At 32.1% G+C, this 20000-nt stretch overlaps 1 protein-coding gene across 1 annotated transcript in view; it reads right to left on the bottom strand.

Annotated features, from left to right (window-relative positions):
* Window positions 1–20000, bottom strand: part of unc80 (unc80, NALCN channel complex subunit) — a 198815-nt gene that overhangs the window by 10049 nt on the left and 168766 nt on the right. Inside the window, 2 exon segments of the mRNA XM_068348348.1 lie at window positions 5684–5806; window positions 17472–17654. Of these exon segments, the coding sequence (XP_068204449.1) occupies window positions 5684–5806; window positions 17472–17654 (306 nt within the window).

The following is a 20000-nucleotide window of genomic DNA, read 5'->3' on the forward strand; positions in this document are numbered from 1 at the left end:
CATTTCCATGTTCCTCTCACAAGAAAAAGCAATCCAGACTAAGTTACCACAATTAGATAGATCCAGGGAAGCCATGTAACCAAATATCATTCAGCTTCTAAGATCACAATTAAGTATTGTTAATATATTCATAGAGTGAATAAGGCTTTATACATCTTCTATTCAGAACATAATATACTGAAATGCATTCATCAGATCTTGGCAATATTTGAATACATTTATATTCAAATACGTATTTAAATACACCTGTATATTTGTAATTGTATCTATGAATTAATTGTTCCCAACATAATTAATTACAGCAATGAAATACTTCAACAAATATTTAGTATAATAGATCTTGATACTTTAAATATTGAAATGTAGCATATAAACAGATTGGCAACTCAGAACAGTATATCAATAAGTATTAACCTTTCCTTTTCGTTATCAAATTATTTGTAACAGTTTAAAGCTTAGCAAATAATAATCTCTCCCTTGTATTGAATAACTGTAAGACAATTGGCCCTTGCAACTTCTTACAATCTGAAAATGCGACTAAACTGATTTCTCTTTGCGATAAGAACAGATATGTTATCCTTGAGATGGTTAGAAAGCAAAAACAAGTACCCAGAAAAATATGAAACAAACCAGAAATATTTTGTATGTGAGTAACATCTACAGATGAGAGTGGTATGCAAAATACATCTTATTAAACAATATTTCCTTTCAATAAACAATTCATTATCCATTTATGATATTCAAAGTTTTCTAATGTAACTGTCAGAATCACCCAACAGTGTTTTGAGTAATAATTCTTCTTAAATGCTGAAATCAGAAACGTTATGGTTATGTCAGAATAATAAACTATAGAAGCATTATCAAGTGCACAGCTCTTTAATGTAGCCTACATACTTTAGTGATTATTATCAACTCTTTACAAAAGGGAACTCAACTCAATAGTAAGATTAATCAACATAGCAACAGTTGATAGTTAAACTTAGCAACATAGCAACAGTTGATAATTAAAGTTAGCTATATAGCAACAGTTCATAGTTAAACTCAGCAACATAGAAAAGTTGATAGTTAAACTAAGCAACATAGCAACAGTTGATAGTTAAACTATGCAACAGAGTAATAATTGATAGTTAAACTAGCAACATAGCAGCATTTCATAGTTAAACTAGCAACATAGCAACAATTGATAGTTAAACTAAGCAACAGAGCAATAGTTGATAGTTAAACTAAGCAACATAGCAACAATTGCTAGTTAAACTAAGCAACAGAGCAATAGTTGATAGTTAAACTAAGCAACATAGCAACAGTTGATAGTTAAACTAAGCAACATAGCAACAATTGCTAGTTAAACTAAGCAACATAGCAACAATTGATAGTTAAACTAGCAACATAGCAACAGGTGATAGTTAAACTAAGCAACCGAGCAATAGTTGATAGTTAAACTAAGCAACATAGCAACAGTTGATAGTTAAACTAGCAAAATAGCAACAGTTGATAGTTAAACTAAGCAACATAGCAACAGTGTTAATAGTTAAACTAAGCAACAGAGCAATAGTTGATAGTTAAACTAAGCAATATAGCAATAGTTGATAGTTGAACTAAACAACATAGCAACAGTTGATAGTTAAACTAAGCAATATAGCAACAGTTGATAATTAAACTAAGCAACATAGCAACAATTGCTAGTTAAACTAAGCAACATAGCAACAGTTGATAGTTAAACTAAGCAATATAGCAACAGTTGATAGTTAAACTAAGCAACATAGCAACAGTGTTAATAGTTAAACTAAGCAACAGAGCAACAGTTGATAATTAAAATTACCAATATAGCAACAGTTCATAGTTAAACTAAGCAACAGAGCAATAGTTGATAGTTAAATAAGCAATATAGCAACAGTTGATAGTTAAACTAGCAACATAGCAACAGTTGATAGTTAAACTAAGCAATATAGCAACAGTTGATAGTTAAACTAACCAACATAGCAACGAAAAGGAACGAATTTTAGTTACGTATATCATGTTTTTTTAGAACAGCTGCAAAGCAGAGCAAAATTAAGCATACAGGTTTAGGTTATATAGCCAAAGTTAAAATAGCATTTTAGATAATTCTAGTTAGGTTGTGGGTTAAAGCTTGGTCCAAATGAAAGAAAAAAAATAGACTTAGGAATAAGAAAAAAAAATAATGCATTAAAAAAGATAGCATTGCTTTGGCAGGTTTAGTGGATTTATACTTGTAAATATATAATAAGATATTGAATATATGTTGAGAAACTATATTGAAAAGTAATAAGAAAAAAAATAGAAAGGTTAATTGTTGGAAATAATAGGAAATATGGTCAAGCGAGACTATTTCTTTAAATTTCATAATTCATAAAAAAAATATTCTTACTAAAGAATTAGAATCATATTTCCACATATATATTTATATATATGTGTGTGTATATACATATCTGCATATATATATATATATATATATATATATTCAAATGTCTATATATATGCATATATATATATGTGTGTATATATGTGTATATATATATATATATATATATATATATATATATATATATGTGTGTGTGTGTATGTATATATATACATACATATATATATATATATATATATATATATATATATATATATATATATATAAGTCCTAATACTTCAATAATAGGACAATCTTTAATTTCATATAACTCAACTAAATTCATGTTGCATAAGATATATATTGTAACTGTTATTGGCCGGATGAAAAAAAAAAAAAAAAAAAAAAAGTTTTCATTAAGCATAATCATTCTCATAAATGCTGCAATGTCACATAATAAATCTCATCATATTAAACTTCGTCAGTTTAGAGTTATAGGGGTAATGAGTCATTTCTCATGATATGAATATGAATAATATAAAATTTTTAGACCTTGTTTTCCACTTAAATCACTAAAAGGATAAGCAGCTATATCACCCGGTAAGTTACTTGTGCTCAAAACAATCATTATTAGATAATATTTCAATTACAATATCTTTTCAGTAAAATGGCCATGCCTTATTAGAAGTTTAAAAATCAAAATCTTCAGCAAATTGTTACTTGTGATCAGTATCTGAAATCTAATTTTCAAAACAATCATTATTAGATAATATTTCAATTACAATATCTTTTCAGTAAAATGGCCATGCCTTATTCGAAGTTTAAAATTCAAAAACTTTAGCTAATTTTTACTTGTGCTCAATATCTGAAATCTAGTTCTTAAAACAGCCATGATTATATAATATCTTAAGTACAATATCTTTGCAGTAAAATGGCCATGCCTTATTCGAAGTTTAAAATTCAAAAACTTTAGCTAATTTTTACTTGTGCTCAATATCTGAAATCTAGTTCTTAAAACAGCCATGATTATATAATATCTTAAGTACAATATCTTTGCAGTAAAATGGCCATGCCTTATTCGAAGTTTAAAATTCAAAAACTTTAGCTAATTTTTACTTGTGCTCAATATCTGAAATCTAATTTTTAAAACAGCCATGATTATATAATATCATAAAATAGCTTTTCAATAAAATGGCCATGGCTTATTCAAAGTTTAAAATTCAAAAACTGCTAGCTAAGACATAGATGGGTGGAAGAAACTTGAACAAATGAATAATTCAGTCAATATGATCTTTCAAATTATATTTTCAATAACTGATGATGTATTGCATAGTATTGTATGCAAAATAACATCAATCAATACATCTATTCATGATGTAATGATGTCAAACAGAAGATAAAATGAGCGTATAACATTTTTTTATGTATGTCAAAGACTGAGGAGGTATCTTCCTCATACTGTCTTAAATAATTCTGTAACGGGCTCAGTGAGAGAATAGTTAGCTCTTATTACCTGGCACAATTAGCAATATGTAGTTCAGCTTAGAATTCTGCTGTGTATCTTGAGACTTAATTGATAGGTCATGTAATCGACAGTAAGAAAGCTGATTTGAAGTTACTAGAAAACCTGCTCTGTATCAAATTATTGTCATAGCTATTTTGAAGAAAAAAAAAAAAAGATCATTCTTAGGTTTGGCTAAATCTGTTGATATTGCTTTTCACATCAAATTAATAAAGTTCATGAAGACACCAATAAAAAATATTATTACTATGGGTTATTAACGCTCACAGTTCATAATGGTCTAAATAAGATCTGGTAAATTTACAGTTTTAGACAAGGCCAGATATTTAATGTTTTACCTTCTTGTACCTTCTCGAAATGATTGATGCGAAAAAAAAACATACTCGAATCTAACAGAAATTAATGATCACAGAGATATTCAGTGATAAATAACGGTGTAACACAAGTTATGCTCCCGATAGGATTTTGTTTTTTGCAATGCATTGTGGGTAAAACCCGTCCTTCCAAGAAACCGGCTTAGTTAACCAGCATGGCTTCCATAGTGCAAACTTCTATTTGCCGGTTTAGTTATTTTGATTGCACGGACGTGTTCAATGAGATTACTACCAAAATCCAGAATGTATATATAATTTTATTTGTAAACTTTCAGTGCGTCTAATAAGTGTTAATTGTTCTAAGTGTGGCTCTGCTTTAATGTTTCAGGAAGACAGACATCAGTGGTATTGCAATAAATCACTTGGTACACGTCCTAAAGGCGATGTAATTACATTCTTAGTGATTATAATGGAATTTTGTTTGTAATCTACTGGCTGAACAAATGTTGGGACCATCATTTTGTTATCACGTGGCTGCGAATATCTACTTTGAATAGTGTAAACTGGAAGAGATTTTGCTTGGAAGAGACAGACTCTGCATTCACAATCAAGAACACATAGGTGGCGAGGGCGTTAGTGTTAAAATTGACGAATCTCGCCTTGGGAAGATGATGTACAACGCGGAAGGCCTCAGAAAGACATATGGGTGTTCCGAGGTATTGCAAGGTCGCAGGTGAGATTATAGAGGAAAGGGGGTAACATAGGGGCTGAAGCCCCCTGTAAGTAATTAAGGAGGACCCTGCCTCCTAGGTTAGGTTAGGTCCGTGTGGTTAAGTAAGACAGCTTCCTTTATTACACTCCTGTGTTTTCCTACCCCACAGAAAGTTTTGTGGCGTTGTATGTCAAGTTAGGGATGGGAGAAGAGGTGTTCACATGGGAGAGATTTCCCTTCCGGTAAATGAGTAAGGAGGACCCAGCCCCTAGGATAGGTTAGGCAGATTTTGCTTACCCAAAAATCTCGATATCCCTAGGTGGCCCCCATTATAATTGGTCTTTAAGTTGGTCCTGTATCTCTAAAGCCACTAATTTCTTATAGAAGTAAAGTCAAATTCATTCAAAACATAATATTAGGCAGATAAAATATATTTTACATATGAAATCCGGCCTTGGTTGAAACTGTAAATTTACCTGAATTCTAACACTAGAGAATTCCTTTGAAAGATTACCAGATGATATTCTATTAAAATTCAATCGACAACTATAAATATATTCTAATTACCAATATATCTACAGTTACCTAAACTACTACACCATATCCAGAACTAATTGACTAGCTTGTTACTAGTGCAGTGAGTTGAAACCTCAAAGACGGACTAAAGACAAAAACACCCTTACCTAATGAAACTAGTAAAGTAATACCTTAGCTACTAATATGAATACATAAATGATCTACCTGGATAAATTGCTTCTATAAAATTATCAACTTACCTTGCAAAACAGGAACACTGCTTGCCTGTAGGTTAGGTTTAGATCCTCTCTTTCTCAGGAATAATGTCTTGCGGTAGAGACGGGGCTCAGAGGAGGAGTCGTGCGGGGAAGTCCGCAAGGAGTCTAGAGTTCAGGCAAGTTACACACACGAGAGAAGGGGAAGAAGGGCAGCCAATCACGAGGAAAGGCAGCCAACCACGTCACCAACACCAGTTCCAGACAACGCACGAGGGGGGAGGGGAATACCCAAAGCATCCAATGGGCAAATGAGGTCACCGCAACACCAGCAGAAGGTGAAGGTGAAGATTGTTGTGTATTGTGGAGGGGGTGAGGAAGAGGTATACAATCAGGGAAACAACATTAAACTGCAGGCAACGATAATTGAGTGTCATATACTTTACTGATCTCTCCCTTGCAGAACAACAATTAAGAACTGCTGTTCCTAGCCAATGTAGCTCATTGAATTACTGTACCCACTGAACTGATTTGAAGAAATAAAATTTTATAGCAGATGGATATCAATTATCTCTTTTTAACCAAACAGTTAAAAGAATTAAAGGAAAGCATTCTCATTTTGGAGCCAAATGTTATTCTGAATTTAAGCTATCATGATATAACAACTTCACTTGAAAGCAAGTAGCACACTAAAAATTTTAAGAACTTTTCATTTCATATTTGAGTTTAGATCACCCATTCCAAACGATTCTGTGTATGAACTCAGCTGTGGAAAAATCTTAGGTAATGAAGTACAATTCAAAAGTTTTGCAATTGATAGTGAATCTATACCACAGTTCATATTCTGTACATTATACAACATGAGAAGAAACAAAGTGATATGGTCCAAGAAAATCAAAACAGGCAATCAGCTCAGGAGTAACCTAGTAACTCAAGAGTTCATTGAGCTAGGGAGTGATAATGAGTTTTCTACATTACAATAGAAATGGCAAACAAGCTATCACATCACACCGATCTTTAAAGTGTCATTTGTACCTATCTGAAAATGACTGTCACTTGATAAGTTACAATTCCCGCCAAGGGTACAATTAAACAAGTACCTGTGCACTACATCTTTTTGATACATGAAGATTAATTCTCTTTTCAGATAATTCTCTATTTGTGTACAACGATGTTAACAATGTCTGTGCAAAAGGTGTGTTGAGGTTTATGGTGACCACAGAAGTGAAAAGAACTTAGTCTTACTAGAAGGAGAAAGGGATTGCATTATCCCCTTTACAAGAAGCAAATTTGATAAAGCAAAGCCCTTTTCATTAGCTTGCAGAAATGTACAACATTGCCAGAATTTACCTCAATGTTCGCCTCTCATACTGGCTATACCTATTTCAAAAGGCAAATGGCAGTTACTACAGAGATAGCGATATCCTTTTTTTTTCTCTTCAGAGCTAAAGACAGGCAGATATATTATAACTTTGATAACTATTATTCAATCATTCAATTCCGGCATCAGATGGTGAGAAGATACTATGCTATTATCCGAGAGCAAGACTTTCAACAGTATTGTTTTGCCACCTAGAACAGAGATGTCAAAAATTATCTGAAGTAGTTATGAGATCTGTAAGATTTCCTAATGCATCCCTCTTTTGCTGAAACAAACATTTAGGAAAGTAGAGTTTACATCAGCAACTTATTGGAACAATTTTGCTTCGACTAATTTTCTTTGACTTCAAATTTGTCATAATGTAAACATCAGTTTAAGTATACTGTATATGTTAATCAATATAGTAAGATTGAACCTTTGAGAGGCTATTGCATCTTAAGACTATTTTTAACTCACATGTAAAGAAACTTTACGAAAATATTAGCAAAAATATGTAAATGTTTGAATTTGGGCCAGTTGTATGAAGAACCCCATTTTAAACCTGTAAGAAAGAGCATAAATCAAGAAATGAAAACTATTTGTTTGTCAGAGTAACTGGAAATATAGATAAAGATATTATGTATGTTGTAATACTCAGTGGCAAAAGTCAACTTACTTTTCCCAAAATAAATCTTAGAGGGAAAGAGTGAGAAGAGAGCATATTTCTGACTGGGATCCTAGTTATGGAAAATATCTGGTGTCATGAAAATGTGCATAAGTATACTGGAAATAAGAGGAAATTATAAGGGAAATTAGGTGTTAGACTGAGTGAATCAGAGTATATGAAAGACCAAACAATGGAAAGTGAGTGATAAGGGATGTATTGCATTACCTCCTGGTGGAAGAGCAGGTGGAAAGCACTGATGACTAAATAAGTGTTGCCAATGTGAACATGAAATTTATTTTGTTTGTGAACCACTTGTTGCACAAGTTTTGGGACCATCTTTTTACCACCAATGGGTTGCTAATATATCCTTCAACCAGCTAGATGGATAAGGAAGCTATGAGAATTTGGGCATTAGATAAAGGTAAGTGAAGGGTATTTCAAATTATTGATGTTGGGTTAAGGTTGGTGAAAAATCAGAAGAGGCATTCCAAACATGCGAAAGTGAGTATAAGAAAGAGAAGTACTCAAAGGGCATTTCTAAATTCGATTGTGAATAGGGGTAGGGGAAGGTCTAGAAGGGACATTACAATCCTTCGATTTTGAGCAATAGTGAGTGAAGGACTATAAGGGGTATTTCAAACCATTGATAAAGGGTAAGGGTGTAAGGGTATGTGGATGACTAGAAGGAGTATTTTAAACCTTTGATTGTGAGTAAGGATATATGAAAAACTAAATAAGCATTTCAACCCTTTGATTATGAATAGGGGTAAGTGAAGAACTATAAAGGGGCATTTCAAATCTTTGATTGTGATTAAGTATATGTGAAGGACTAAATAGGTTATTTCAAACCTTTGATTATGAGTAAGGGTTAGTTAAGAACTATAAGGGGCATTTCAAACCTTTGATTGGGAGTAAAGGTATATGAAAGACTAGAAGAGACATTTCAAACCATTAATTGTCAGTAAGGGTATGTGAAAGTCCAGAAGGAGCATTTCAAACCTTTGATTGGGAGTGAAGTTTTATGAAAGTCTAGAAGGGACATTTCAAACTTGATTGTGAGTGAGGTTAAGTGATGGACTAGAAGAGGTTTTTCAAACCTCTAATAGTGCTTTCTTTAGTTTAGTCCAGTATATATGAATAAACAGCTTTAGATAGAAACAATGGGAAAAAATTATTACAGAATAAAATCATTGTTTATGGTAACATGTTCACAAATGAGAATAGTCTTGCATTAATTGAGGTATTTGAAAGTAAGTGGATATAAACGTACGGATCGGAAACGTGGGCTCTATGATGAAAACTGGAACCCAACTTGAGAGAACAGAGATGAGAATCCTGAGGTGAATTATGGGAAAATCACAGCTTGAAAAATTGGAGAATGATGAAATAAGAAGAATGGCAGGCGTAGTAAAGATGACAGAGGTGGTAATAAGGTCAGGATTGTGATGGTATAGGCATGTGTTGAGGATGAATGGTGGGGAGGGAGTGAGGGAGTGAGGAGAGCGTGGGAGGAACCTGTTTGTTTGGGGAGGGGAGATCGAGATGTAGGCAGAGAAGGTGAAGGCTGATATGGAGAGAAGAGGTTTGGTGGAAGAGGCATTGGAGAGAGCGCATCAGGCAACCGACCCCTTAATGTAAGGCTGACGGTGGGAAAGAAGGAGGATATAAATGATAGGAGGAAGTATAAAAGATTTATGTAAGAGTAAGTAATATATATTTACAGCTGAGAGTGGTTTTATTATAGGTTGTTGATTATGTAACGAAAGCAGAAGACTGTGAGAAAATGAAAAAAACGAAAGTAGTTCGTGGGAATTCTAAGGTTAAATTTATCATGTATTGATCATAATTGATTCAACTAAAAATGGTGTTAGTATGAAGTTATGGAATAATTTTTATTTTCATTTCTTCATTACAGAGGTTAAATGAACGAGAAACCTAATTCCTTTACCCTGAAGTAACAAAGATATGAATAGAAGGAGAAATGCTTAATGATTTTACATACAATTATATTGAATTTTTATTGATTTTCAAATTACGAAATCCCATGAACTTCTTTCATACAGTTTTTTATAGTCAGAGATCTGGAAGGCTCGTAAATTTGCATCTAATGCCTCATCTCAAGAACCAAAGAGCCAGAGAATTCTTAAACGACTCTCAAAGGAGGAGGGATAATTAAGAATAAATGAGGGAAAAATTATATACATCTGTTTATATGTGCAATATGTATGTCATCTCCTAAACCAAGAACTAACGAGTCTCATTTGACTATTCACAAATATACAGAATTTACAAAACCTACTCTAGTCTCATGAAAACTGATATAACAATTAATATCAGTGTTCAGTAGGTAACGATATTCTATTACCAAGCACAACAAAATAGAGAAAATTTTCAAGAGAATGAATACTCCTAAACCAAAAACTAAGGAGTCTCATTTGACTATTCACAAAAAGTACAAAGTCTATTCTAGTCTCATGAAAACTGATATTACAAATAATATCAGAGTTCAGTACTTAACAATATTCTATTACTAATCACAACTAGATAAGTGAAACTTTCAAGAGAATAAATGCCTTTTTTTATCATGTGTGTTCAAAAGAAACATCGAATGAGAATTGATAACTGACTCATCTTTAGTAGCCATTCTATGGAAATAGGAGTGTGAGTTACTGACTCATCTTTAGTAGCCATTTTATGGAAAGAGCTGTGTGAGGAATTGACTCATCTTTAGTACCCAGTCTATGGAAAGAGCAGTGTGAGTTACTGACTCATCTTTAGTAGCCAGTCTATGAAAAAGGCAGTGTGAGATACTGACTCATCTTTAGTAGCCAGTCTATGGAAAGGGCAGTGTGAGTTATTGACTCATCTTTAGTAGCCAGTCAATGGAAAGAGCTGTGTGAGTTACTGACTCATCTTTAGTAGCCAGTCAATGGAAAGAGCAGTATAAGTTACTGACTCATCTTTAGTAGCCAGCCTATAGAAGTAGCAGCGTGAGTTACTGACTCATCTTTAGTAGCCATTCTATGGAAAGAGCAGTATGGGTTACTGACTCATCTTTAGTAGCTGGTCAATGGAAAGAGCAGTGTTAATTACTGACTCATCTTTAGTAGCCAGTCAATTGAAAGAGCAGTGTGAGTTACAGACTCATCTATTGTAGCCAGTCTCTATAAAAAGGAGTGTGAGTTACTGACTCATCTTTAGTAGCCAGTCTATGGATAGAGCAGGGTAAGTTACTGACTCGTCTTTAGTAGCAAGTTAATGGAAAGAGTATAAGTTACTGAGTCATCTTTAGTAGCCAGCCTATGGAAAGAGCTGTGTGAGTTACTGACTCATCTTTAGTAACCAGTCAATGGAAAGAACAGTGTGAGTTACTTACTCATCTTTAGTAGCCAGTCTATGGAAAGGGCAGTGTAAGTTACCGACTCATCTTTAGTAGCCAGTCTATGGAAAGAGCTGTGTGAGTTATTGGCTCATCTTTAGTGGCCAGCCAATGGAAAGAGCAGTGTGAGTTACTGACTCATCTTTAGTAACCAGTCAATGGAAAGAACAGTGTGAGTTACTGACTCATCTTTAGAAGCCACTTAATGGAAAGAGGAGTGTGAGTTAATGACCTATCTTTGGTAGCCAGCTTATGGAAAGAGCAGTGTGAGTTACTGACTCATCTCTAGTAGCCAGTCTATGGATAGAGGCATGTGAGTTACTGACTCATCTTTAGTAGCCAGTCAATGGAAAGAGGAGTGTGAGTTAATGACCTATCTTTAGAAGCCAGCTTATGGAAAGAACAGTGTGAGTTACTGACTCATCTCTAGTAGCCAGTCTATGGATAAAGGAGTGTGAGTTACTGACTCATCTTTAGTAGCCAGTCTATGGAAAGGGTAGTGTGAGTTACTGACTCATCTTTTGTAGCCAGTTTATGGAAAGAGCTGTGTGAGTTATTGATTCATCTTTAGTAGCCAGCCAATGGAAACAGCAGTGTGAGATACTGACTCATCTTTAGGAGCTAGTCAATATGAAAAGAGCAGTGTGAGTTACTGACTCATCTTTAGTAGCCAGCCAATGGAAAGAGCAGTGTAAGTTACTGACTCATCTTTAGTAGCTAGTCAATATGAAAATAGCAGTGTGAGTTACTGACTCATCTTTAGTAGCCAGTCTATGGATAGAGGAGTGTGAGTTAATGACCTATCTTTAGAAGCCAGCTTATGGAAAGAGCAGTGTGAGTTACTGACTCATCTTTAGTAGCCAGACTATGGAAAGAGCAGTGTGAGTTAATGACTCATCTTTAGTAGCTAGTCAATATGAAAAGAGCAGTGTGAGTTAATGACCTATCTTTAGTAGCCAGTTTATGGAAAGAGCAGTGTGAGTTACTGGCTCATCTTTAGTAGCCAATGTATGGAAAGACCAGTGTTAGTTACTGGCTCATCTTTAGTAGCCAGTCTATGGAAAGAGCAGTGTGAGTTAATAAGCCTGATCACCATAACTAAATCAGAAGCTACAAAGAGCTATGAAACGTTCGTCATTGAAAAGAGATCTCTAAATACACATCATAATACAGTTTCAGTACTCAGCATGGGAATTTATTTACACAAGGCTCTGGAATTTATCTGGTACGAATATTTAATGAAGCCATAGGAGATTTACAAATAATTCTCAGCTCTAAAAGGAATTTAAATAGTAATTAGAGGAACATGATTAAATCAGGTCAAAGAAGTTTAAAAAGTCAAGGAATCTGTCAGAACTTTTTTTTCAGAAGTTCATTGATCTGTGATTTAATAAGGACTGTTCTTGGACAGGGTAAAAATCACCTGGATCTCTGAGTGCTGCAAAAAGGGGACTAAAAACAAGATCTTTAATAATAATTATTGAATTAATATTCATACAATTAAAAAAATATATATATCATGATTATATAAAATCTGTGCAGAATAGGAATCTTAAGTTATTTCAAATATATGCAAATCAATTCGTTTTTCAAAGTTAATTTCTTAAGCAAAAGTTAATCATAAAACTGGTTAGATATTTTTTTAAGTTTGGTTAGATATTTTTGAAATTAACATCGAAATACCTGATAGATAAAAAAAACATTCAAATGGGAAAAACAAATATCATAAACATAAACCAAACGTTTCATAAATATAAATGTCCACAAAAGAACACACTAAGAATAAAAAAAACAATGATAAAAAAAGGGGAGGGGTCATTACATATTTGCTTTTTTAAGAAACGGATTCCTTTATTTAACAAGAGTGAGTAAACTTAATTCCTATTTCTGACAAAATCACTGTTTTTATAAACTTCCTTCCAACCTTCATCAACTCTACACTGGCATAGGTACGACAAGAGTCTCTACAGTATATCAATACTTAATTTTTTTTTAAGGCTAACTTGATGGAATCAAAGGGCTTAAACTTCTTTGATATAAACCCTCACAATTTTCGATAATATAAAACTATGGTAACTTAAGACAGTTACTAAACTACTTCTTCGTTATCTACATTTCTAACAAAGCTCTGTACATTTAACACATTTACAGCCAACAGTAATTTGCTGAATGATTTTAGGAGCATGCAATACAATCTGTTTTTTTTTTTTTTTATTTAAATAGATTTACAAATTGCATAGTTTTAACACCTGTAATATCAGGCCATCATATCTTATTTAGGAATTGCATTATTGATGTCTATCTAATTTGTCTTTTTTTAATTTCTCTTACTAACACCATACGTGGCTTAATCATAACTAATTTAGATACTCCTTAAATTTCTCATTTGCGTCACTTGTGCCTGATCTGTTCTTGAGTCATTCTGAGACATCAACAAAGAAGTGTTATAGAAAACTTTCTCAAAGGTCAAATGTTGGTAATTGTTAATAGTTAGTTTGTACCAGATGTAAAGCAAAATTACTATCGATACTGATATTTTTTTTTTTTTTTTTAACTTATGATATCATAATTAATTCTATACACAACATGTCACTAATCTAGTACAAGTTCTGTGTGTGCTAGTCGTCGATTGGTGCACAAACGATATGTAAACTGAGCTACAAGTTTTCAGATAAAAATATAATTCATCAATATTATGGATAAGAAAATGCTCCTCTTATTCACTAAAAAAAATAATTTCATAAACAGTACAAAACTTCATTTTTGATAATTTGGTTCAGTTAGAGATATAATTGATTAAGCTTGTTCAACGATATCACAAATGAATGTATCACTTGTGTCTGTTCGCTAAAAAAAAAAAAAAAATAAGCTTTTTACATTGTTAAAAATGCATGTTAGAACATTCTAATCTTCTAATACCTCTGAAGACTTCTTCAGAATTGTTAGGAAATTAGCAATGGAATTTATTAATAAATTTACATCTATCACCAGATGCAAATAAAATCGAAAGAGGAAATTTTTTAATAACATCTAGTTTCACTTAATTCAATCCTATGAATCCAAATTATTCATAAAGCTAAATTAAGCAGTTGCCCTCAATAAATATAATTGATTTACGACGTTATATTTTTCATGAATAATATAATCTAATCAACAGTAACGATATTAAAATACATATTTAATTAATTTAGGATTAAAGGGTAGGGGAGCATACGCATTCCCGAGCAAACACTGAGAATTCATACATCAATCAAACACAGAGGTCCATCATACCACAATACAATACCAATAAACAACAATAAATCACGATGCAACAGCAGAATAGAAGACATTAAATAACAACCCATACTGATGACATCGAGATAAACCACAAATTTCAAAACCATCAAACAATTTTTCATTGCCTATGAAAAATTTCTTCATTACGCATGTCTGTTCACTTTGAAGATCAAACAATTTTTCATTGCCTATGAAAAATGTTCTTCGTTACGCATGTCTGTTCACTTTGAAGATCAAACCATTTTTCATTGCCTATGAAAAATGTTCTTCATTACGCATGTCTGTTCACTTTGAAGATCAAACAATTTTTCATTGCCTATGAAAAATGTTCTTCATTACGCATGTCTTGTTTGAAGATCAAACCATTGACAAGAACAGTACGAAGAACACATAAGAACATGCAATACACCTATACCAAATCCACTTACCTTCGTTTCAATACCTGGACGTCCTCATGTGACTTTGCCAAATTTAGAAAAAGCTTAATCTAATGTCTTGCGCCATGGAATCTCGAACAAAATTCTTCTGCGATGGTTATTGTATTTTTCGTTATATCCTCACCTTTCTCATACAGTTGGATATACTACTCAATTTTTCTTTATGAGGCGCATTTGCACCGACTCGCAGCGGTGCCCTTTTAGCTCGGAAAAGTTTCTTGCTATCTCATTGGTTAGAATTATCTTGTCCAACCAATCAGCGATCAGGAAACTTCTCTGAGCTACAAGGGCACCCCGGAAAGTCGGTGCAAATCTGCCTCACTAAATAAAATTGACAATAGGAAATACTAGGATATACTAGAATATACTAGGATATACTAGGACATACTAGGATATACTAGGACATACTAGGATATACTAGGATATACTAAGAGAAATGCTCTAGATGTTACAGTGAGAAGTTTGTTTACATTCTTGCGGGTCTCACGGATGCTTCAAAAATGTCAAACACATTTACATGCCTTCACTCTCTATGCACCATATTTCTCTAAGTAAAAAGGTGTATACATGTATATGTACACATATGTAAAATGCTATGTATATACATATACATATATGTACACATATATATATAAGATATATATATATATATATATATATATATATATATATATATATATATACACGCACATATATATATACATATATAATGAGTAGATATATATATATATATATATATATATATATATATATATATATATATATATATATATATATACACACTCACATATATATACATATATATAGAGTAGATATTCATATATATACATATATATAGAGTAGATATTCATATATATATATATATATATATATATATATATATATATATCGTTAAAAAAAACATTCTCGTAAGGGCCGATTGTACGATCAAATTCATTCCCATTCTTATATGTCGAAAAAAAGAAATAAAATCTACCAGTGCAAATCAGGGTGAACCGAATAATATAAAGTACTATTTTTTTTTTTTTTTTTTTTTTTTTTTTTTTTTTTTTTTTTTTTTGTTACGGTGTGTTTCTGAAAAACGAAGCCAATATATTTGCTAATTTGTGAGATGCTATAAACTATCGCTTTTCTTATATAAAATAGAAATGTCTTTCTGTCTTAGATTCGCTGTTTCGGTTGCGTATGACTGTAAGCTTTTAAGTGCTTTAATATAAAATAATTTCTGTATTGTTAATAAGTGCAAAATGATGTTTTGCGCTCTCAATTTTTAGTGCTTTAATATAAGATAATATAAAATAATTTCGTAATAAATGCAAACTGACTCTATGCCCTCTCAATTTTAAGTGCTTTAATATAAAATAATATAAAATAAATTCTGTATTGGTGATAAATGCAAAATGATGCTTTACCCTCTCAGTTACAATTGCTTTAATACAAAATGATATAAAATAATTTCTGTATTGGTAATAAATACAAAATTATTTTTCATCTAAAAAGAGTTAAATAATAATTTATAGTAGGTAAATGTAAGTCGGTTCTCGTCTGATAATCTCTACTAGAAATTATTTTGGTGATACAATCTTTCTTGAAATTTAACATTTAGTAGCGTGCATATATAACCAAAAATTGTTTTTGGAATTAAATGAAAAAATTAAATACTTTTCATGAAAGCGTTTTTGGGTATTGTGAAAGTTTAGTAACAAAAACAAGATACTCACGGTGAATATTAACCTATTCGCAAGAATTAGTTCAAGAATTACTTCAATAAACAGTGACAAATTATGAGGAGTTTGAACAAATAAATCGTAATTTTTTTTAATCATACAAAGTAGATTTTTTATTCCCCACTTAAACCAGGGTATATATAACTTTTTTCATGTTCACAAGTAGTGGAGTTTTCCATCAGAAAACAGTACCTCATTAAAACAGTACATCATTAAAACACTACCTCTTTAAATCAGTTCCTTCATTAAATCAGTACCTCATTGAATCAGTACCTCATTAAATCAGTACCTCATTAAAACAGTACCTCATTAAATCAGTACCTCATTGAAACAGAACCTCATTAAAACAGCACATTATTATATCAGTACCTTATCAAAACAGTACCTCATTAAATCAGTACCTCATTAAAACAGCACCTTGTCAAAACAGCACCTCATTAAATTAGTACCTCATTAAATCAGTACCTGATTAAATCAGTACCTCATTAAACCAGTATCTCTTTAAAACAGTACCTCATTAAATCAGCACCTCATTAAATCTGTACCTCATTAAATCAGTACCTCATTAAATCAGTACATCATTAAATCTGTACCTCATTAAATCAGTACCTCATTAAAACAGCACATTATTATATCAGTACCTCATTAAAACAGCACCTCATTAAAACAGTACCTCATTAAATCAGTACCTCATTAAACCAATATCTCTTTAAAACAGTACCTCATTAAATCAGCACCTCATTAAATCAGTACCTCATTAAATCAGTACCTCATTAAATCTGTACCTCATTAAATCAGTACCTCGTTAAAACAGTACCTCATTCTGGCTCACCCTGACTCATAGTAACGATACTAATCCATCACATGGAGTAACAGTCATAAAAAAGAAAAAAAGGTATCATCTCGTAACAAAAAAAATCTATCTGTTTTGCGAATACAACAACGTGGACATTGACTGATTGGATAAGGCCACCTCTACCGTACCTGGGAAGGGTTGGCATTCCCCGGCGTATGAGGTTCTTCGGGGTTGGGCAGCGGCAGGGAGTTGAGGAGGTTGATCAGAGGAGTCTTTGGGAGGAAGACGGGGAGCAGGACTGGTATGGGAATGCAAGGAGAAACCCCTTCGGAGTCCTTTAGGTCCTCCTAGAGTGAATCCGGAGACCGAACCTGCTCCCCGTCAAGAAGCGTCAGTAGGAGGTAGAGAAAAAGATTCAGGTACGGAAGAGAAACAAAAGAAAAGACATACAAAAGAAAAATAATTGATGACATTAAACTAAGAAGCTTGATGCTTACATTCCCACTATATTATACAGATTATGAAGTCGTTTGAGAGATTTTGGGTAGACCTACATGACAATGAAATGGAGAACAGGACATATTTGCAGTCATGGCTAACAGAGTAACTCCCAAGAGAGAAGTTCAAGTGAATAAGGAATGAGAAATAATGATAATTAATAGATTTGGGAGTCCTTTGGGAAATTTTGGGTAGGCCTACATGACAATGAAATGGAGAGCAGGATCTATTTGCAGTCATGGCTGACTAAGTAACTCCCAAGAGAGAAGTTCAAGTGAATAAATATATGAGAATCAATGATAATTAATAGATTTGATAGTCCTTTGGGAAATTTTGGGTAGGCTTACATGACAATGAAGTGGAGAGCATGACAGATTTACATATCCAAGCTTTACAGTCATGGCAAACAGTATTTCCCAAGAGAGAAGTTAAATTGAATAAGTAAATGAATTTAATAATTAATGATTATCTTCAAAAGAAATTATCCATTTTACAAGGATGGCACAAGCAGTGGGATGGTAGCCCACGGGAATGTCTCTTTTCAAAATTAAAAGTTCTGGGATCAAGATGTCTTCTGTTCATGATAGATAAAAACCAAATCATACGTATGTCAGCAAAAATTTATAATGCATCGTCGTAAAACAACAGAACAACTAAAATCAAGTCGTGTCATATGGGAGGTCGGAGCAAGCAAAATGGACAGAACACAGGCACAAGACAATAGGTATATTCAATCAGTAGATTTTTTCTATAATCGATTTTTCAAATGATTTCTCATACCAGTCTGAAACTTTACAGGTAGAATATATATTTTTGATCAAAGGTAGTCAATTTCCTTATCAATTTATCATTTGTCGCAAAATTAGTAAATTTGCTGATTCTATAAGTAAATTTCAGCAATTTCTGTAAACTCATTTATTCGAGTAAAATTATTCTTTTTCTTTTTATCTAAGTGACTATGTGAATCACCTACACTTCCCGCCAAGCAATTCATTATATATATATATATATATATATATATATATATATATATATATATATATATATATATATATATATATATATATATATATATGTCTATATGTATATAAAATATTTGTCTACATAAATATGTATATATATATATATATATATATATATATATATATATATATATATATACATATATATATATATATAGATATAGATATATATATATATATATATATATATATATATATATATATATATATATATATATATATATATATATATATATATATAGTAACAAAAGGTCACATGCAATAAAAACAATAATTTTACGGTTTTGGCTAAAAATCCATGACTATATAGCTCAAGAAATGTCATTTCCTAAAGTGGGTTATCATAATCATATCTTAATTTCTGCAAAAAATAAATCATTCCATGTAATAAGCATTTAAACGCTACATTGATTTTGCAACTACTAACATAGAACGAGAGTTAATTTCCTATTCCTCCTAAATCTTATTTACATATTAATACATAATTCTCATAATTATCTTGTAGTTATGAACGCTAAAGATAACGATTTAAGATAAAATGTAAAACCAATTAATAATATTCAATATCTGTAAAATTTAATATTTTTTTTTATTTATAAGTATTTTCATATTTTCCCAAATATCTAAAAGGTATTATTTCACATTATCACATTAATACCTCAACAATGAACAATATATATTGCTAATTAATTCTGATCTTTCCTGTTTTTGTGCCTTACATTTTCGTGTCTCCGCCCTAAGCAATGAGAAGTACAATCAGCATGTGTCAAAATAAAAATAATACAGTGCTCTCATATCTTATGAAATTATAATTAAATATTTTACAAGTTTGTGATTATCATGCGAAGGGAAGAACATAATTTGAATGCACAATTTCCGGTGATATTGGTGATATAAGGATTACAAAAGAGTTACTAAAGATAACTTATAGTTATGGTTAAGTGAATTAGGTAGGGTAGACATACTAAGGGGCAGTATGTCTATCCCACAACCTTTGGGAGTTTAAGGATAGAAATAAATAGCCATTTACGAATGGTAAGGACGTTGAAATGGCTGAATTGCTGTTATAGCTAAGTGAAATAGGCAGGGAAGACATACTAAAGGAAAGGATAGATACTGGGTATGTCTAACCCACAGCATTTGGGAGTTTAAGGATAGAGAGATAACTAGCCATTTGAATGGTAAGGAAGTTAAAAT

This window comes from Palaemon carinicauda, chromosome 24 (assembly GCF_036898095.1).
Source record: "Palaemon carinicauda isolate YSFRI2023 chromosome 24, ASM3689809v2, whole genome shotgun sequence".
Taxonomy (NCBI): Eukaryota; Metazoa; Arthropoda; class Malacostraca; order Decapoda; family Palaemonidae; genus Palaemon; species Palaemon carinicauda.